General features: G+C 37.0%; 1 protein-coding gene across 1 annotated transcript in view; it reads left to right on the forward strand.

Annotated features, from left to right (window-relative positions):
• Positions 1–22063, forward strand: part of CUL5 (cullin 5) — an 82613-nt gene that overhangs the window by 10592 nt on the left and 49958 nt on the right. The window contains exons 2-5 of the mRNA XM_004689075.2: positions 5243–5352; positions 16801–16900; positions 19901–20077; positions 21744–21885. Of these exons, the coding sequence (XP_004689132.1) occupies positions 5243–5352; positions 16801–16900; positions 19901–20077; positions 21744–21885 (529 nt within the window). The remainder of the gene's footprint in view (positions 1–5242; positions 5353–16800; positions 16901–19900; positions 20078–21743; positions 21886–22063) is intronic.

A 22063-nucleotide genomic window follows, 5' to 3' on the forward strand; every position in this document is an offset into this window, starting at 1 on the left:
TTTTTTTTTAGTGGTAAAGTAGCATGTCCCCTCCCTCCATGTTTCAGATCCCAGGGGATGCCTGACACTACAGAGAGTGTTGAACACTACATATACTATTTTTCCCTATGTATATATACTTACGATAAAGTTTAATTTATCAACTAGGCACCGTGAGAGAATAATAGTAATATTAAAGTTCAACTTCTATTATTATATTGCAGAAGGAGCTATAGGAATGTAGCCTTCTGTCTCAGAATATCTTACTGTATGTACTATTTTTTCACCATTGTTGACCAAAGAGAATTGAAAGTCAAGAAATGAAATTGTAGGTAAGGGGAGGGACGACTACTATATATGTTCCAAAAGAGTCTATACAGCATTTTTGATTACTGGACTTACTGGACTTTGATATCTCCTACCCCAAATTGTTATAAAAGTTTCCTTTTTTCCTGATGTTTGTTTTTTCTTTGAAGAGAGCACCATGTGTACTTTACTGGCCATCTGTCTTCTGTAATAGAGCTCTTTCTTCCACTTGGAATACTTTTCAAATAAAGCAGAAGGTATTTTGTGTGGTTCTGGGCAACCAACATTTATGAAGAGACCCTGATGTCTTTGTAGTGACTAGAGCAAGGAAAGGGATCTGAACCTTTTCTCACCTGCCATTCTTTCTCTTCCTTCTCACCCTCCCTCCCTCCCTCCCTCCCTCCTTCCTTTCAAGAACATTTGCCAACACCTTCCTTTCTGTTTCACTTAATTTAGGGTTTCATCATGTATTTACTCATATGAACTATTGTAGTAGCTTTCTGTTAGGCTTCCTTTCAGCTTTTCCTTCAATAAATTTAGATGATCTTTCTAGAAGTTAAGTATAATCACATTGATAGCTAATAGCTGCTCCTCTCCCCCCATGAAGATACTATTTTGAATGTTATAATCTGTTACTATCATTTATTTTGCTTAAATTAAATACTTCTTTACTTTCTGTCACAAAAGGTATTCCAGGATCATCTCTGCCCCAACTTTGGGCTTAGCATTTCCTCTAAGGAGGCTTTTGTAGAATATGGGAGTGAGAAGTTAATATCTGGAAGCTAGGATGCTATTGATGTATCTTGCTTGTGCATGTGCATCCGCGGGCACACACTCACACGTCCTTGTGCTTATATCTTTATTACTGAAAAACATGCTTTCATCCCAGTCCTTCCAGAGCCAGTAAATTTAGTTGTGTCCTTTTTCCATATATATAACATCTTTCTCTGACAGTGAAAAACCTTACTCTTAGACTGAATTATTCAAGAAGGAGGAGCACAGGGAGGAAAGCTTTTATAACATTTCAATTTTAATTCATTTGCTTCCCAGAACATAATGTTCTTGATTTTCTTCCTACGTCTCTTGATTGCTCTGTCTTTTACCAGTTCATACTCTTCTCTCATTCTTTTAACGTTGAAGGCCCAAAGATTCAGGCTTAAGCTCCCACTCTCAAATTTTTATTTCCTGACCAGACCTTTTTTTTTTTTTTCAAATAATATAATAGTTAATTTTTACATCATTTTGTGCCTTTTCCATCTCAGTTGTAATCCCCGTGGGCTTCCCAGCACCAAATCACCCATGTGCCATCACCATAGTCCAGTGCACTTCCCCTTTGCCCTGATTTTTTATCCCATTCCCCACTCCACCCTATAAAATGTCTCTGGTATATAGCTGTTCATTATTACTGTTATTTTCTCGCCTGGTCCGTTATACTCCTGCTATGAGTGAAACCATCTGGTATTTTTCTTTTTCTTTCTGACTTACTTCTCACAAAGCCTGCACCCTTCCAGCTCCATCCATCTTGCTGTAAAAGGCATGGGTTTATTCTTTTTGATTGCTGAATAATATTCCTTTGTGTGTATGTACCACATCGTTTTAATCTAGTCATCTACTTTTGGGCATTTGGGTTGATTATGTGTTTTTCTGATTGTGAATAAAGCAGCAGTAAACATGGGGGTGCAGGTATCTTTTTGAATCCGTGTTTTTGTGTCTTTTGGGTAGATACCTTGGGAGGGGGATTGCTGGGTCATATGGAAGCTCCATCTTTAGCAGTTTGAGGAGCCTCCAAATAGCTTTCCATAGTGGTTGTACTAGTTTGCATTCCCACCAGCAGTGCAGGAGAGTTCCTTTTTCCACATCCTTGCCAACATTTGTTGTTGCTAGTTGTTTTAAGATGTGCCATTCTCACTGGGGTGAGGTGGTATCTCACTATGGTTTTAATTTGCATCTCCGTTATTATAAGTGATGTTCAACATTATTTTCATATGCCTCTTGGCCATCTGCATTTCCTCAGAACCTTTTAGTGGGTTTCTATCTCACTTATATTAGAAGCCAAGATCTTTATAATGGCTTTCAGGGCCTTAATAGATCCCTCCTCCCAGCTGCTTCCCAGGCTCATCTACTTCTCTGTTGTATTTAGCACTACCTTGACTACATCAGAAATGCTTCCACCTTAGGGTCTTTGCAGTGGCTGCTTCCTCCCCTTGAAATTCCCGTCCCTATTGGCTCGCCCATGGCCCATATGTTTGAGAACAGTACCTGTGAGGGACTTATTTGTGCTTATAAGGAGTGAGTGAGAGAGGGTCCAGGGGTATGGTAAATGATGAAGGCTCTTTGAAAAGAGCCAGTGGATGAAATGATCCTAGACTTAATAGCACTTGGGGAGTTCAGTCTACTTGCATTTTGAGTAATAGTAAAAGAACTAAAGCTAATAAAGAAGAGACTTTATTAGCAAATTAATAGTGATGAAGCAGCCTTCAGCTAGCCAGTGGAAACTTACAGCTTGCTTGAACACTCTTTTTAGTAATGTTAATTGGGTTTCTCCCCCAGTGTTGTATATTGTTAGTGATAAAAGGGGTGCTTGGGGACCCCAAATTATTAAGGAGTGCATGCTCTAACAAGATTCAGCTATCTACATACTTAAAGGCAAAAGAAGCAGACTTTTTTTTAAATAATAGGAAGGACGTACAAGGGAGAAAGGATATGCCTAATAAAACTAAAAAAATTGCCCATCCTCTTGTGGGTAAATACCCAGCCAAACAGGCTTGGCCCAAAGCAGGGTCACTGAGGCTTGAAAGTTTGCCACAAGTCTAAGGGACCTTCAGGTGGGGAACCACAAGAAAGGCGGAAGGTTCCAGAAAGCTGGGGCAGCAAGAGAGAATGTAAAATATAATATATAATCATAGTGAAGTCAAAATAACTGAGGACAGCCTCCTCCTGTTTCTCACAACCTTTCTCTTTTCCAAGAGTCTCTATGTGTCTCTTCCACATGTTCCCTCCAGGTCTCCCTTCAGCAGTACTAGGGTGCCAGACAAAGCTGGAAAAGCAAGAGAGGGGGCCTGCCTGCCTTTGTGTTATATAGGTATACCTGGTCACTCAGCCCCATCCTAGTTCTGCAGCTTCCTTGCTCAGGAACCAAAGTTCATGATATACTGTGATTTGTAGTCCAAGGCAGCTGCCTATAAGTCAGGGTAAAGAAAATTGTGCCGCCCCTTGGAGTTATATCTGTAACACTTAAAACTCTCTTTTTAAATTATTATTAATATAATTTATTGATTTTTACATACAAAAGCTTGGGTATAGACCATAGTTGCAAGGGGGCAAGAGGATTCAGAGACTGAGTGGGGAGCAGAACAGGCAGATCTACCAAAATGCACTGCAGAGGGGAGCAGCAGAAAAGACAGGAGCAGTCTGCAGCACCATGTGGGTTAGCTCCCTGGCCAGGGATTGAACTTGTGCTGCAGTGGCTTTGGATAGCTTCATTGGGCTGAGACTTAACCCCTCGTGTCATCAGTGAGGCCCTTCTGTAACACTTCCATGGTGTTATATCTGTAATACTTTAATATTACTGAGCTAACCTTTTTGTGATTGTGCACTATCATTCTATTGAAATGCCTGCCACTTGTTACTTTGCTGATATTTAAGATATTTGTATGTGTGTTCTCCAGTTAGATTAGTCTAGTTTCTATGTTTTGTGCTTTTCTCATCAATTTGGTATCCAGGTCTTATTGTGATTATGAAATAAAATGGGTATATTTATGTTTTTTCTTTCTTATAGGATTTCAATTCCAGGGCTCTTAGACATTTTCAGTTTATTTTTTTGTGGGGAATTTAACTATAAAATTAGAGAGCACAGTCTTTACACAAAGACTACACCCTCACTTCTGACACCAGCTGCAGATTTGGGTGTTTCCCCAAACTCATTAGATAGACTTATAGATCTTACCAAAAACTGTTGTGGCTGTGGTTTATTACAGAGAACTGTACAGTTAAAGATGACCGAAGGAAGAGGCACATAAGAATCCAGGAGAATTCCCAGCACAGGGATTCTCTTGTCATCACCCATGGTCAGGTTGTCTTTCTCTCCTGACCTCAATGTGTGACAGTGTATAAGCAGTCCTGCCAGCCTGCGAAGCTCACCTATTTGATGTCCAGGATTTCTACTGGGCCTTTGTCATGTAGGCATGGTTGATTGATTTCTCACTGGATAATGTCAGCTGCAGGTTGCTTGATCCAAAATCCCTACCCTAAAGCATATTGTTGGCATTTCTGGATTGATGAACCATTACCCTAAGGCTACCTGGGTTTGGTCAGCTCCTTAAAATCACATCATTAGATTTTTTTCCAGTATGACCCAAGGCTCCCCCACAAACAAATACTTTTAGCAGACATAACATTATAGGCCCAGGAGATTATCAGTCAGAAGCCCAGGGCAAAAGCCAGACCTTCTCTTTGGGAAAGGCCTTATTCTTCACTGGACACTTTAGTACAGTTAATTTTCTCTTTTTTCATTTCCTTTGATTCCTTGATACCAGATTACATTCATAGGGGTTCTGTTATGGGAAATGAATTATTTTAAATTTTGAACCTTGAACTTCTAGCTATCTCTTAAAAGAAAAAAATAGGGCCCTCCCTGGTGGCTCAGCGGGTTAAAGTGCTGCACTAAGAAGCTAAAGTCACTTCTGCATGAGTTCGATCCCCGCCTGCCCTGAGGTGACCACATGGCGGGGCAGACCTCTCCTGACCTTCCCGCTGCTCCCCTCAGCAGTGTACTTCATCTGTCTGCCTGTTCTGCTCCTGGCTCTGTCTCTGGTGAAACCTCTCATGCTCCGCATCTCTGGCCTGTACCCCAGTTCTATATGAATAAATAAATAAAATCTTTAAAAAAAGAAAAAAAGAATGGCCTCTTTTGATTTAACTATCAATTAAATTAACTTTTTCTTTTTCTTTTTTTAAGAATAAAGGTTCTCTTCAGTTTGAAGACAAATGGGATTTCATGCGTCCAATTGTTTTGAAGCTTTTACGTCAGGAATCTGTTACAAAACAGCAGTGGTTTGATCTGTTTTCGTAAGTAATTCATTAATTCTAAACTTTTGTTAATAAAAAGGAAATTTTATTAATACATTTCTCTATTCAAATGGAATGTTGACTCTAGATTGGTCTGTTTACCTGTTTAAAAATATAACGTTGGGGATCCTCAAAACTGCCTTTAGGTTCAGTGATACACTGGAAGGACCCATAGAACTGAACATAAACTGACACTATGATTTATTATCACAAAAGAATGCAGAGCAAAATCAGCACAGGAAAGGTATGTGTAGTAAAGTCCTGGGGAAAAGCAGGTACAAACTTCAGGAGAGTTCTCCAATGGCCACACTTAATTTTCCCAGCAACAACATCCTTGATTGCCTGATTTGTTATCTACCAGGAAACCCCTCGGAGACTTCAGTACCACCCAAGATATTTTTGGGGATGGTTATCACACAAGCATGAGAGTAGGTGTTCTGTGTCAGCATATTGTTGAAACACAGTGAGCTATTATTACTTCAGGAATGTTTTGTATCAGTGTTGACCATTCAAGCTCTCAGGCACCAGCCTTGGTCAAGCAGGTCTTTCTAAGGAATGTAGTCTCAGGTCCATTATGTTCCCTTTCGGCCACTGACCTAACTGTCTTTACAGCAAAACTGTTACCTGTAGGACTCCATGCAGAAAGGCAAGACCATCCAGTAGCATTGATCCCAATTATGCCTTTTAGAGGTCCTGGCTTTAGCTAAAGTGAGTCCCGTCAACCATAGGGTATCTTATCAAATCAGGTGACTCATTTTCTATATATACCTTTATTATATGGCCCAAGGCATCAATTCATAGCATAACTTTGGTTCATAAACTGAAGCAGACCTGAAAAATTTCCAGGGTTGCAGCATAGTGTGCATAATTGTCACACATGCAAGGAAATACAAGCAAGACAGATATTCATCAGGTAGTATAGGACAACACAGCCCCCAGGGCACCCTCCTGTGGGGCTTTTTACTGGTAGTTTTCACCTTAGTCTAGTTAATTCAGTTCAGGCATTGTTTTCAGATGGACTGCCTGAAGGCCATTAGTTCCAAACATTGGTGCCTTCATGACATGCATTCATTTGCCTCACTGGTGTGGATAGAGCCCTTCTTACCTGGAAGGTGTAGGAACTGGGGCTGGCTTCAGCAGTCTCAGAGTGCTGTCAGGTATGTTCAAAACCTGATGGTCAGCTTGAATTCATAGCTCTCGCAGCAGCCTATAATGCCACCAGCAAGGATTTTCCTTTAGAAAGTGGCAAATGGTTTTAGGGATAATTCTGGAAAACAAAGAAAAATCATTAATGTCTCTTCTTTTTTACTTCCCTTATAAAATCAGATTGCCACATTCAGTAATGAAAACTTTTCATTTTTCTGAATCACCCAAACCTGCAAGAAGAACAGAAGCATCTTTTAAAAGGTGTATTTATTTATGCATACAAGATTTGGGATACAGGCCAGAAGTGGGGGCAGGGGGGAGTGAGAGGATTCACCAGAGACAGTGGGGAGCAGAACAGGCAGATTGACTAGATTGACTAAAATACACTGCTGAGAGGAAGCAATGGGAGGGACAGGAGAGGTCTGCTGCGCCATGTGGGTCACCTGTCTAGTGGAGGATCGAACTCATTGCTGCAGTGACATCAGATAGTTTCATAATGCTGTGCTTTAACCCTCTGTACCACCAGGGGGGACCAAGAACAAAAGTATTTTTACAGAGCCAGGCAGTTAGGATCTGTGATTTCAGGGTCCATAAGAGCCAACGCCTTTTCCTTTAGCCACAAGCAAAGCCAAGATATTACAGGTCAGTCTTGTTCCAAGTCCAGCTGTAAACTTTACTGAGCCCCTTTATCTTGTCAGTCTTAGAATCCATATTGTCTGATCAGAAATTGGTGACACAGTGCGCTGGAAAATCTTCTCCCTCTAAGGTTTGGTGATTTGATTTCGCAAGCTCTCAGTAAAAGCTGTAACTGCTTTAAAACTGCCAACGTGTTTTTCTATTGGAGATTTTGTTTATATGTGTCTCCCTTTTCTCACAGATACCAATAGGTTAAAATAAATAAATATATATATATATATATATATACCATGCATTAGGGAGATTTATTCCATTATTCAATTTAAATTCCAGTTCCTTTACCTGTAGCACCGAAATGTGTAGAGGTTAAGAAATTTGTTGTCTTAGAATTTTAAGTGGTATATTTATTTTGTATTTATATGATTATAGTCAATTTTTTATCCCTAATAAAGGCATGTATTACTATACCTTCATTAATCCATTTTTATTTTCATATAAAATAAAACTTTGGGTTCTTTTTTTTTTAAAGTATTTTTTCAATAAAATGACTTAATTTTTGCTTTCCTGGAGGAATTTTAGAGTTATTGAATTCACTGACTACCCAGAAACCCCTTCAGAATTGCTCCTTTTATTTATTTATTTTAGTGTAGAATTGGGGTGTAGACTAGAGGTGGGGGGGTGTGACGAGAGGATTCACTAGAGAGAGAGAGGCAGAACAGGTGGATTTACTGAAATACACTGCTAAGGTGGGCAGCTGGCAAGACAGGGGAAGGGCTATTGAACCATGTTGGTCAGCTCCCTGTCCAGGGATCATACTCAGGCCATAGAGGTGATGGCACTGAGACTTAACCCTCTCTGTCATCAGAGAGGCTCCCAGAATTACCTTTATTACTTTTTTTCTTTCATGTAAACTTTTTATTGAAATATGAACTATTACTGTAATTTTCACAAAGGGAGCACATTTATGTAACCAGCACCTACATAAAGAAACCAAATGTAATAAAATTCAAAGTCCCTTCTACCCTGACTCAGTCACCACTTACCTGCTTCACTTCGAGTGTAAGTTACTTTTACTTGTTTTCGAACTATATATAAACAGAATCATACAGAATATACTATTGTATTTTACGTCTTTTGCTACATTAAATTTATGGGACTCATTAGTGTTGTATGTAGTTTCTATAGTATCTTTCCCTTGTAGTATTACATGTCTTTTTATGAATTTAGCCATTTTCTAATAGACATTAGAATTGATTTCAGTTTTGAACTATTATGAATAGTGCTGTTATGAAGTCTTTCTTGCACATATATTTTGGTGAACATTTCTCCTGACACAAACAGGAGTGGGAATGTCTTCATTATAAAATTATTACATGTGTGTATGTGTGTGTGTTCAGCTTTAGTACTAACAATTTTCTGCATTTGTGCCTGTCTCTTAACCTTCTCACTAACATTTAACACTTGGTATTTTCATTTTCTACATTCCAGTAAGTTCTGCAGTGTTAAAAAGCTCTGTGAGAAACACTGTGATTTTGTAGTTCCTTGGATGACTAATGAAGTTGAATATTTTTGTATGTATATTAGCCTTTTTGTTTCTTTTATGAACTAGAAAACACCAACTACTTAGAAATGTAATGCTGTACTAATGAGTAAATTCATAAATCAGAGAGGAAAGTATTCAAAAATTAAAAATATTTAGAGATGGATATAATGATAACATATCATTAGAATTTGTTGGATCTACCTACGTAGTGCGTAAATGCTAAGTTTATCATTTCCAGTGCATATATATAGGGGAAACAATTAGAAATCAGTGGCCTAAGGTTTCATTTAAGGAATTCTGAAAGAAAACCCTAATTAAATGTAAAGAAAAAGGAGAGATAACAATTAATAAAATACAAGCTAGTTGTACAGTAGAGAAATGGTAAAAAGGCAAAAAATGCCTTTGAAAAGAATTATAGTTAATTCCACTTATTTTCATGTTTGCTAATCAGACTCAACTTGCTTCTTTATTAATGTCTTTTCTGGTTTCTTTGATTTATTGTTATTTTTCTGATTTCTTAAGATGAATTCTTAGTTGTTTTTATATCTTCTATACTTTAAAATGAAAGCAGGTAGGGCTCTCCCTGGTGGTGCAGTGGGTTAAAGCACGCACCATGAAGCTAGCTGCAGCTGCTTCAGCAGGAGTTTGATCCCAGGGAGGTGAATCACATGACCTCTGCTGTCTCACTTGCTGCTCCCCTCAGCAGTTTACTTCCTTAGTCTGCCTGTTCTGCACCCCACTCTGTTTCTGCTCCCTGCTCTGGTGAATCCTCGTGCCACCTCTACTCCTCTGACCTGTACCCCAGTGTGTATGTATAAATAAATAAACCTTTAAAAAGAAATGAAAGCACTTAAACACACTTATTTTTTCCTTTAAACTTTTGTAGTATGAAGTGTTTTTTTTTTTTTAAAAATTTATTTATTTATTCATACGGAACTGGGGTACAGGCCAGAGATGCAGAGGGTGAGAGGATTCACCAGAGACAGAGAGGGGAGCAGAACAGGCAGATCGACGAAGTACACTGCTAGGGGAGCAGCGGGTGGGTCAGGAGAGGTCTGCCGCGCCATGTGGATCTCCTCCAGGGCAGGTGGGAATGGAACTCATGTGGAAGTGGCTTTAGCCTCTTAATGCTGTGCTTTAACCGGCTGCACCACCAAGGAGGGCCCGTATGAAGTGTTTTTTATTGCTTTTTATTGTTAATGATTTTTCTTTAATCCATATACTACCCTGGAACTCAGTTTCTAAATAGAAAATCTTTTTTTCATTTATTTATTTATTTGTTATGAATTATAAACAGAAAATAGCCTATAAAATCTCTCTTAAGATACACACTTAGGGAAAAATTATCTCTTGAGAGTTGAGAATCTGTTTCATAAATCATATCTATTAATTATATATATTTAAAGATTTGTTTATATATTTATGCCAAGAACTGGATTGTAGGCCAGAGGTACAGAGAGAGAATTCAGTAGAGACAGGTCTGCTGAAATATCCTGCCAATGGGAGCAATGGTTGAGACAGAGGTTTGCTGGGTCACATGTGTAGGTCAGCTCCCTGCCTGGCTGTTGAGGATAGTGCTGAGACTTAAACCCTAGGCCACTAGGGAGGCCCTATTAATTATATTTTAAAATTTCTCTATTTCCGCAATTTACTATAATTCACTTTCAAATATTGGGAAATTTTGATTAACTAAGGGACACCCATTTCCAGATCTCTCAGCCTTTCCTCTGCTGGAAAGGTTGGTTAATTTAACATTCACTTTGGCCTCTCTTGCTAGGGAGGACATATCACAAATTTCTGCCAAACTTAAATCTACTGGAAGACTTCTAGGATAATTTTTGCTTCCCAGATGAATTAAACTAATGTGCTTGGCGCTGACCAGTTTCTCCATTAACATTAACAGGTATAGTAGTTTAACATGTCAAGGTTGCCATCTTGTGGGAAGAGCAAGAGTTCATTTAGTCCCTGAGCAAATACATCAGCTGCTTACTTCTAGATTTCTTGTCATGGGAGAGTAACTCAGTGGTCTAAGTCACTGTTAATTGAGATTAATGTTATCAGCTTAGTGCATTCTCCTAGAAAGAGATATAAAAGTATCCCAGAATAGGCCCTCCCTGGTGGCGCAGCGGCTTAAAGCACAGCACTAAGAAGCTAAAGTCACTTTCGCATGAGTTCGATTCCTGCCTGTTCCAGAGGAGATCTGTCCTGATCTGATCCAGGAGGTCTGTCTAGACCTCTCCTGACCTGCACGCTGCTCCTCTCAGCAGTGTACTTCATCAATCTGCCTGTTCTGCTCCCTTCACTGACTCTGGTGAATCCTCTCACCCTTCACATCTCTGGCCCATACCCCAGTTCCATATGAATAAATAAATAAATCTTAAAAAAAAAAAAAGTATCCCAGAATATTTGTTTCAGGTTCTTAAATTTCTAACTTTTTTCATTTGCATAGATATTTTTGTTGTAAATTACTAACTTCACAAATAATACTTTTATCAGTGTGTACTTATCATTATCTTTTGCTTTTTAATCCCAAATAATAGCTTTTTATCAAATAATACTCTAGTTCTTTCTTTTTTGGATATTATCAGTATTGCTACTCAGATTTCTTTTGGTTTGTTTTGCCTAGATTTTCTTAGGACACATTTGGCTTGTTTTTCCCATTTATTAAATTTTCTTTTTAAATATGCATTAGAGAAACTTTACCATTTTACCTCTTTTAAGTGTATCATTCAGTGGCACCAATATAAACCTGAAATTATTCATTTTCAGACCTTATTTTCCTAAACAGAAGCTCTGTACCCTTTAAGTAGTAATTCCTCATTTATTCCCTAGTCCCTGATAACTTCCATTCTACTTTTTTGCCAATTCTAGGTATTTCATACCAGTGGAATCATATAATACTTATCCTTTTGAAAGGCATGCTATCTAATGGGGTAATTTATTCAAGGTTTAATGTTATAATTGACATTCTAGTCTTTCTTGTTTCATAACTTTATCATTTATTATATATTATATCCTCATTTTTCCTTTTCCTTGTTTTTTTTAACCTGTAAGTTCACTTCCAGTAGTTGATTACTTTTCTGCTTTCAGAAGCATGTGGTGCTGTTACTCACTGGAATCATAAAGAATTATTTATCATACCAAGTTACACTATTGTGCCTTTACTTTGTTTCCACCCAGGAAGTTGAAATCTTTAAATACTATTTATTTCCTATTTCTTCTCCCAATCCCTCTTTCTGTCTCCTTGAAACCTTGAAAAGCTTCCTCCTTTTCCTACTCTCCAGCTCCTTCATTTTTCTAACTAGATACTAGTTACTGTTTGAAAGGAATTTCCCTAAGAGCAAATCCCTTTGGTTATATATTTAGAGTTGAATTAATTTCTTATTCGTTGGACACCATTACTTATTCCCTTTTATGGTGAAATTTCTTTTGATATAGCAGATAAAGTGTATGAACTAGAACTGCATGCACCTTGATAAATATCAGAAACAATGTTGCATGAAAAATTACTTGATAATCATTTCTGTAAAGTTCAAAAATTGCTATAGCATGTTGGAAAACTTGAAAAAAAATAACACGTTCCATTACTTTTATGAAGGAATAGATTCAGGGACAGGAATATATAGAGGACTTCAAGGGTATTGTCATACAGTACTCAGGTATTATAATGTTCCTCAGAATGTGTAAAAGTTAACTGGAATCTTGTTAATCCTAGGTGTCCGGTACATTCAGTATATCTTGTGTGGTACTGGATACATCGGGTTTTGAATAATGAGTACATTGAGGATATTCTTCTGTGCAGCAACAATACAAAAAAGTATCTGGGAGCTAGAGATGATGAATTAAGAGTGATCACAATTTTGACTTTTGCATCAAATGGACTTCTAGGAAAGTATCCATTGTTACACTCTTCCCTCTTGCCTTGGACAAGTCATGAGTCAGCCCTTTCGATAAACACCCAGCAGTAGTGTGAATATGGTAGGCGTTTTGGGGGTAGTCCTATTCTGGGTTGGCTGTAAAAGTCTCCAACAGCTTTACCAGAGTTTCTTAGAACTGCATCACCTCCTGAGTCCTGTGTGCCCAACCACCTTACCTGTTATTCCCTACAGACATCACTAGTGGTGCGGGTAGATTGCCCATCTTCCTTTGATTCACTTCCCATTTTTCTCTCACAAGCATTTCCTTCAATAAATCTCTTGTATGTCTAATTCTACTGGTATAGGGCATGAGAGAGGGATAACCCCCAAACCTTCCTGCTCTAAATAGGTTCTGCCATCTGCCACATCAAAACAAAACATATAAGACCTTTAATGTAGAGCAACTTTATTACAATCAGTGCGCGGTACAGCAAACATAAAGATTTTAGTCTCTAAATCAAATACCCAAAGTTATCCATACTCTCGTGGGTAACAGTCTACCCAAAACAGATTGGCCCAAAGCAAGGCCTGAAAGCCTGACACAAATCTAAAGAACCTTTTGGCAGGGAACCCCAGAAAAGGGTCAGAATGGCCAGACAAGTCTGGGAAGAAAAGAGCAAAATCAAAATCAAGATAAATGCTGCTGTTGTTTACCTCCCATGGGTCTCTCACCCACATCTGTTTCAGCCAGTCCAGGACCAAGAAACAAGAGCCACTTTTTCACATGTCTCTCTGCTGCATGTGGCTCCCTCAGGTCTCCTTCTGGCTCTCCATACTGCATCCTTCCTCTTCAGTCACCTCTCCAGACTCTTCTCCTCCCTACTCAGCTCCACACTCCTTTGGGTGGAGCAGGGAACCTGGGACCTCCCCTTTTCCTGGGGACCAACTACCCTGTTACACCACCTGCTCCCTGTTAGTCTTAAATTAACACACAGATCAGTATGTATAAATGCAATAAGCATTCTATATATGTTAGTTTTTGTTATAATAAACTAAGTAAAAGATGCTGGTGATTTTGATGTCAGGTGTTTTGATGGGTGGATATGTCTGAACTGGGGAGAAATTTAGGTGATGTATACTTTACATCCCTTCCAATGTGATTGAACATAGCAACTTAAAAAAAAGTTTGTTCAATTTCTTATCACGCCTCACTTTACACAAAAGTAACCACACTGGTTTGCTTACATTCACTGCAAACACTATAGTGAACCACAGTTCTTTACTAACACTGTTACTTCATAAAATATCCTTTCCCACATATTTCCACTATTTCCTGGGTAAATCCCGCTGGTTCTTTAAGCTTAAGCTTAGGAACAAACTCTCCTATTTCCTCTCTATTCTCACCCTTTTTGGATCCTTGAGCCATCTCCTGTTTATGTGTAATTCAGTAGTTGTGAACATACTTTCAAAGCTAATCTATTTTTGTATCAACTTCTTTTAGGCTGTAGATTATTTAGTCGTGGATTTCAGAGGAATTACCTATGAAGGGTGTCAAATAACACTCTTGTGTCAAATAATCCTCTGTGGTTAAATAAACTAGTGTATTTTATTCAGAGAACAATGGGAGAGCATTTGCAGATGTTAAGTATAGAGGTAATACACAGTTTGAGTTTTACAAAGTTCACTTCGGCTGTTGTTCATTGAATGGTTTGGTAAAGGGTTGTAAGAGTAATTTGGCGAAATGATTTGGCGTGGGTTCTGGAGTGCAATCTTCCAGTTCCGTTTTATCATATCATAGCTATGTATTCATAGAGGTGTTATATAACCTCCCTTTGCCTCTGTTTCCCATCTGTAAAATGATGATAAGAATAGTTGCTGTAAAGGTTAAGTGAGTTAAAACAACTTAGAATAGTATCTGGCACACAATAAATTGTCAGATGTTATCTATTGTTATTTCACAAATATTTGTGTGCTTACTGCATGCTGGGCTCTGGGCCAGATAGCACAATTACGCTGAATTTAACAAATAACAAAAGCAAGTTCAATTAATATTCAGGCAAAGCTTTGCACTGTTAATGATGAGCTGAAGAACATGAAACAGCCTGTTAGAATTCTGGTGATACTTTGATTTATTTGACATTTTTGTAGCAGCATATAATACTATAGTTTATATTAAGAAGTACTGTGTTTGGTCTTCTTCCCCATTCTGATACAGAGCTTCTAAAACCCTTGGGATTTTCTAAGTAATGAGAGCTTAAAGGGTGTCCATTGGTATGTTAATGAGGTGACTTTTTGGAAGGACTGAAAGGGTAGGCATTGGTTGTCTGTTAAACCAAATTTTATGGTTGGAAAGTTAAATACTACTATCCTTTGGGGGAAATGAGGGACTAGTGACTGAATCAGTCATCAGTGACTAATGAATTCATCATGCCTATGTAATGGTTGCACAAAAACTCCAAAGGTGGAGATTCATAGAGTGTCTAGGTTAGGGAGCCAGAATGCTTTCCTTGTGCCACCAGGAAGACCCCAGGCTCCATAAGAACAGATCTCCTTTCTTCAGGACTTTGCTCTATGTTTCTCTTCATCTTGTTGTTGATTTGTATCCCTTATTACCCTTTGTAATATATCAGTAAGCTGAATTCAGTTTCCAGAATTCTGAGCCGTTCCAGCAAATTAATCTAACCCAGGAAGGGGTTTATAGCCAGTAGGTCAGAAGTACTGGTGACAGCCAGTACTTGGTATTGGCATCCTAAATCTGGGGGTGATTGAAACTCCAGTTTGTAGCCAATTGGTCAGAAGCACAGCTCACAACTTGGGCTTACAGTTGGTATCTGAAGAAAAGGGTGGGTTTGTGGAGACTGAACCCTTTAACTGTGGAATCTGATGCAGTCTCTGGGTAAAGTGAATTCTCAGACACTGCTGGTAGCTGAGAATTGCTTGTTGATGTGGGGAAGCCTCTACAACATGTTGAAACTGAATCCAGAAGCCTATTAACAGGAGTTCCATTAGATATTGTATGAATCACTGGGGGAATGTTTTATAATAAAAATTTCTTTGATATAAGACATTTGCTATGTTTCACTACCCTAAAACTTGGCAATTAAATTAACTTTGTGAATATTTAATATTAATAGTAAATTTTTTCAGTAGTAGACCTTTGGGTTAAAAAATGTCTGTTTTTTAAGTTCACAGTTTTTACATAACAACTTGAGAACTTCTGTTTTTTATTTTTTTAATAACATTTAATGGGAATTAATACATACATGTAATGAATATATGGAAGAAGATAGGAGAATCACTGTAACAAGATTTAAATGACAACTTGTTTGAAAAAAAGAATAGTTTGGGCCCTTCCTGGGGGCACAGCGGGTTAGGAAACAGCACTGCAAGTGAGCCACAGCCACTTTAGTGCGAGTTCAATCCCTCACCCTGGAGGTGATCCACATGGCACAGCAGACTTCTGTCTCTCCCGCTGCTTCCCTCAGCAGTGTACTTTGTCAGTCTGACTGCTCTGCTCCCGGCTCTGTGTCTGGTGAATCCTCTCATCGGACCTGCACCACTGGCCTGTACCCCAGTTCAGTATGCCTAAATAAATAAATCTTTAAAAATAAATAAGCGTAGGGCCCTCCCTGGTGGCGCAGTGGGTTGAAGCACAGCACTAAGAAGCTAAAGCCACTTCCGCATGAGTTCGATCCCCGCCTGCCCCGGAGGTGACCACATGGTGTGGCAGACCTCTCCTGACCTGCCCGCTGCTCCCCTCAGCAGTGTACTTCAAAGATCTGCCTGTTCTGCTCCCCACTCTGTCTCTGGTGAAGTCTCTCACCGCTCCTGCATATCTGGCTTGTACCCCAGTTCTGTTTGCACAAATAAATAAATCTTTAAAAAATAAATAAATAAACGTAATTACTGAAGAAAAAAAAAAAGAATAGTTTAAATATTTTATGCTAAAGACTTAAAATGACCTGTTAATGATTATTAACTTTGGGGAATGTGATTGTGTGATGGATTGAGAGAGGAGGGCATGCCTTTGTAATTAAAAATGTCTTATTCAATAAGTAGAAATTTGAAGAGGAAAACAATGACAAAGAAAAGAAGAATACAAATGAATATATGTGTGAGTTGGCTTCCAAAAAATGCCTGGGTCATATAAATGATTCAAGTACCCTGAGTTTGGTCCAGCTTGGTCCATGGGAACTATTGCACTGAATTTATTGAGTTTTGTCTTTATTCAATGTTAAAGATTATTTTCCATTTTTATTTTTATAGGGATGTGCATGCAGTCTGTCTCTGGGATGATAAAGGCCCAGCAAAAATTCATCAGGCTTTAAAAGAAGATATTCTGGAGTTTATTAAGCAAGCACAAGCAGTAAGTTCTTAATTTTTATATTAAGTTTAAGGCTTTACTCAGTGAATATCATATTTTCTGATTTTGAATATAGGACTTCCTGAAGTAAGTTTAAGACATCACACTGATTTTCGACACATTGTTAAGTAGATTTTTAAATGAAATGATTGTTGTTCTTTGGTTTTTTCCCCCCTCAGTGATATTTCTGTCAAGCCAAGTATGATATGTCTTCAATTAAAAGATGCATCCTTTAGATGTCCCCCATCACCATTACTTTTTAGCTGCACATCAGTCCACATAAATGTTTTTTTCTCTCGTGACTAATACCTCTTTGGAAGCTGACAGTAATTTTCTTCAATTCCAGATACTTCTCCGACTGTATTATCCTTGGATTGTCCTTTGCATTGCTGCTGCTGAGCTGAAATTCAGCACTCTTGAATTGATAATATTTATGTGTTTAATATTATTGAAATGAAGACAAAGCTCATTTAGGCATTAGGTCAATTATGCAAGAGCTAGTTTTGTTTGTTTTGTTTTATTAACGCCTTTGTCTTTGGGGAAAAATTAATGGAGAGGTAAAGTATATTTTCAAATCCAACTATGGCACTAATGCATTCCTTACTACTTTGAAGAAGGTCTTAAGGATATGAGATTATTTTCCTTTTTATAAAATGAAGTTTGAAAAGCTAGAATTTCTTATTCTTTAGTTGAATTTTTACATGTATAACATACATTTAGTAAAAGTTGTCTGCTAGAAATGTTCTTAAATTAATAGCTGCTTAAACAGTTGGAAATTAAAAATGAATTTATGTGTGACTTACAGACATTGAAATTGATTATTGTAGTGTATTAATTCTCCTAGTAACCATTATCATGGTGAAGTTAAGAATGGTGTTGCATTGGGTATTACTAACAAAATGAAATGGTTTAACACCATTCATTCTGCCATCTTGATAAATGATTTTAAAAATATATAGTTCAATGTGAAATTATCTTTTAATGTAAATAAATCTTATTTTCAGGCTTTGCTCAGAAAAATTAAATGTTTCAGTATCACAGTTTAATCAAAACTTGTATTTTTTTAGAGCTGATATAGAAATACAATTTATATTTGGAATGCATATCAATTTATCTGTTTTATGAGTTTTGGTGATGATAAATTATGTTCATTTCAAATTGATAGAGCTTTATTCTTCAGTTTCTGGAAATAGATTCACATTATCAGATTAGATACTGTTAGCAAATGTTTGAAAATATACTTTGCTTTAGAAAGCAAAAAATTAGAAAGCAAAATACAGTGACTTCATTGACTCACTGTAACATGACTCAATGAAGTCTGTAATGTATACCTCAGCAGGAACCAGAGGTTGGGACTTAGGGTCACTGATTCAGAGCAGTTAAATCACAAGAATAAAAGTGCCAGTCATTTTCTAAAAGATTTTTAATCTTTAAGTAAATAACTTTGTGCATTATCTTAAGTCTAGTTGATTACCAGACTAATTAAGCTTATCTTCTTAGGAAGGACCAAATCTCCTAAACAGGAACGGCAGTATCATTAAAATTTTACTATAGCATTATTTGAACTGACAAAAAAGAAAGTGAAAATAAATGTACAATGTCTGGGAAGTCATTGGGAATTTGGCTTTTTCATTTTTCTTCAATATAACTTTTTTCCCCCCATAATTTTGAGGTTTAGCAGTTTGGGCTGGGCTCACCAGATTTTGCTGAATCTTACTAAATTGGCAGCAATCTACTAGTGACTCTGCAGGGACTGGATGTTCTAAGAGAGCTGTACCCACATACCTTGTATGTGGCTCTCTATCCCCTCATGTGGTGTCTCATTCTTGGGAATACCAGCCTTTGAGGTCATAGTGGAATGTACAAGACTGCTTCAAATCATGGTTTGGAAGTCTCACAATGCCACAGGCTGTGTTCCATTGGTCAGAGCACCTCACAGGAACAGCCCAAATTCCAGTGAGGGAGAAATAGACTGCACTAATTTTCAGAGTGCTCATAAAGTTGTACAACCACCACTCACTCTAGAGCATCTACTTCTCAAAAAAACAAAACAAAAGCTGTGCCCATTAGCATTACTTCCCTCATAGTATCCTCTTCCGAAACCCTGGCAACCATTATTCAGCTCAATGTAGTTGTTTATTTTGGATACTTCCTGTGAAATGAAATCATACATATATGACCTTATAACTGGCTTTTTTCACTTATGATAACGTTTTCATGGTTCATCTATATTAGCATTTATCAGTACTTCATTTTTCTCACTGAATAATATTCTCTTGTACAACTATCCCACATTTAGTTCGTTAAAGGCATTTGTTCATAGCTTTTTTCTATTTTGAATAAAGCTGCAATGAACATTTGTGCATTAGATTTTTGTAAACGACTTTTTTGTACATGCATTTTATCATATGGTAGTCGAGAGTTGAAAACAACCCAAATGTCCTTCAATAAACAAAATGCAGTATATTGATAAAATGGAATAGTATTCATCCATGAAAGGAAACAAGATACATAGTGATGCATACCTCTACTTGGATGGGCCTTGTAAGCTTTATTCAGAATTCAAGAAGCCAGTCATAAAAGTCTACCTATTATATGATTTCATTCATATATATAAGTCTAAAACTGGTAAGTAAGTATATAGGCATAGAAAGTGACTTAGTGGTTGCTTAGTTGGAGGAGAAGAAAGCAGAGAGGATAGAGGATAAGTAGGTGATACCCCAAAGATACATGGTTCTTCTTTTAATTGAGATATAACTCATAACATTTTAGTTTTTGGTTTTCTAACATTATGATCTAATATATGTTTTCTATATATTACAAAACAAATACTACAATTAAGTCTATGAACATGGTTTAACTTCTGGATAAATATATGTGTTTTAACTTTCTTGGCTATAATATAAACTATAAGAAATGAGATGCTTTAAATATATAGCATAAACATATTGTTATTCTTTAAAGTATCTGTTATTCCAAATTGATGTCATTCCTTTTTTTCAGCGAGTACTGAGCCATCAAGATGATACAGCTTTACTAAAAGCTTATATTGTTGAATGGCGAAAATTCTTTACACAATGTGACATTTTACCGAAGCCTTTTTGTCAACTGGAGATTACTTTAATGGGTAAACAGGGCAGCAGTAAAAAATCAAATGTAGAAGACAGTATTGTTCGAAAGGTAAGTCAGTTTTCCCATTTTTTTCTTTAATAATATTCAGAAAGATTTTTGAAAGTAGCTTAGACTTTAAGTGGTTTTTTTCTACTTTATATATTTCTTTTTAGTTGTTGACAGGTTTCATTAAATGTTTTCTTATTCATCCATCTGGCTTCAACTATCCTTCATATTTTTAAGTTATCTTAAATTGTAGATAAGTATCTTCAAACATTATCTTCTTTTCCTTTTCATGTTCACGTTTCAGCTTTATCTTCAGTATTTTATTTCTTTTTTCTTTCTTCATATTTTTATCTTCCAATAAGTTAAATTACTTCTCTTTAAAAAAATCTCTCCTTTATTAGGTTACCTTCTGGTATCTTTGTGTTTAATTGTGTCTAAGAGCTGCCATCATCTTTATCAGCTTTTCTTGATCCTAGGTATTATAAGATCAGTATGTACTGTATTTGATTTTAATTTTTTGCATAGTGTCTAGTTAGAAACACTGCCCAGGAACAATTCATGATTTAATTGAGCAATTTAGCTTTGAAAGTGAGGAGTCTTGGTTTCCCTTTGAATTCTTCAGTCAGTAATGACCTAAACACTTTGGCTTTCTTTATCATATATATTTTCCTACTGTGAGAATCAAAGGGAACTATAGATTTGAAAAGCTAAAAGCTGTCATTGGAGCTTTTAACACCTTACTACATGCGCTGATAGTTACAATGATACACTCAGGCAATTCACATAATGGCCTGGGCATTGTTACCTCTTGTAGCCTTAAAATTTGTACTTATGGTGACAGTAGTACTATGCATTCAGATAACCAGAGATTCTTCAGTGTTAGAAATAACTGCAACATGAGAAATTTGTATCCCCCCCCCAGAAAAACCAAAACTGAAATTTCTAGATGGCATTAATTTGTAATTTCATAATCTTGTACTCTCTTGGACTTCTTTTCCTTTTTATCATTCCCTTTTGATTATAGGAATGAACTTTACCTAATGATTAAGACCTTAGATTTTGGGACCAGAGCTGTTAGAGTCAAGTTTCAGTGTTGCCCTGTCCAGCTTTGTAAATATGGGAGAGTTCACTTCCCTCTCTGTATCCCAAGTTCAACATGTCTGAGGGGGAGACAGTGCTGGTTTCTTGACTATGATGATTAAGCAAGTTATTTGTGGACATACTTAGAGCACTGCTAGGTACATAGTGTTATATAACAATTGTTACTGCTCACACCATTGTTAATGTTATTAATATATTTCTATATATGACAAAGTTACTTGAAGAAGTAATATTTACTTATAAGTGTGTATGCCACTGCCATCATTCAAATGGGAAATCTTAACATCATTTTGTGCCTTTTTCCATCTCAGTTGTAATCCTGGTGGCCTTTCACATTTATTATTTGTTCAAACATGCATATGAGCACCTCACACTCATAACCAGATTTCTGAAATGCAAGGGCATTTAAGGGCAAGTAATATTTTGCATGTATTACCATAGTTAGTCTTAACCACTTGAAATTTAAGTTGTTTTTTTTTCCTAACTTATACTGGCAAAGAAGGGAAATAAGTAATAGTTGAGATTAAAAACTAATAATGTTTGATTCTGAAACACTTGTTCTTTATCCTATATGTATGCATGGCATTCATAATTGAAATGATTGCATATTTTGTTCTTTTTTTCCTAGCTCATGCTTGATACATGGAATGAATCAATCTTTTCAAATATAAAAAATAGACTCCAAGATAGTGCAATGAAGCTGGTACATGCTGAAAGATTAGGAGAAGCTTTTGATTCTCAGCTAGTCATTGGAGTAAGAGAATCCTATGGTATGTTCTAATCATAATTTCCTTTTCATGAACACTCTAAAACTATACTAAAATAGTACTATCAAAGTTATGTTTATTAACATATAGACATGTCTACTTTTAATGCCTGATGTTTTAAGAGTACACAAAAATTTATAATTCATGTGGTTAATATTTATTTTCTCCTTCTCATTTCTTG

This window comes from Condylura cristata, unplaced genomic scaffold (genome assembly GCF_000260355.1).
Source record: "Condylura cristata isolate star-nosed mole 26May11 unplaced genomic scaffold, ConCri1.0 scaffold00025, whole genome shotgun sequence".
NCBI lineage: Eukaryota > Metazoa > Chordata > Mammalia > Eulipotyphla > Talpidae > Condylura > Condylura cristata.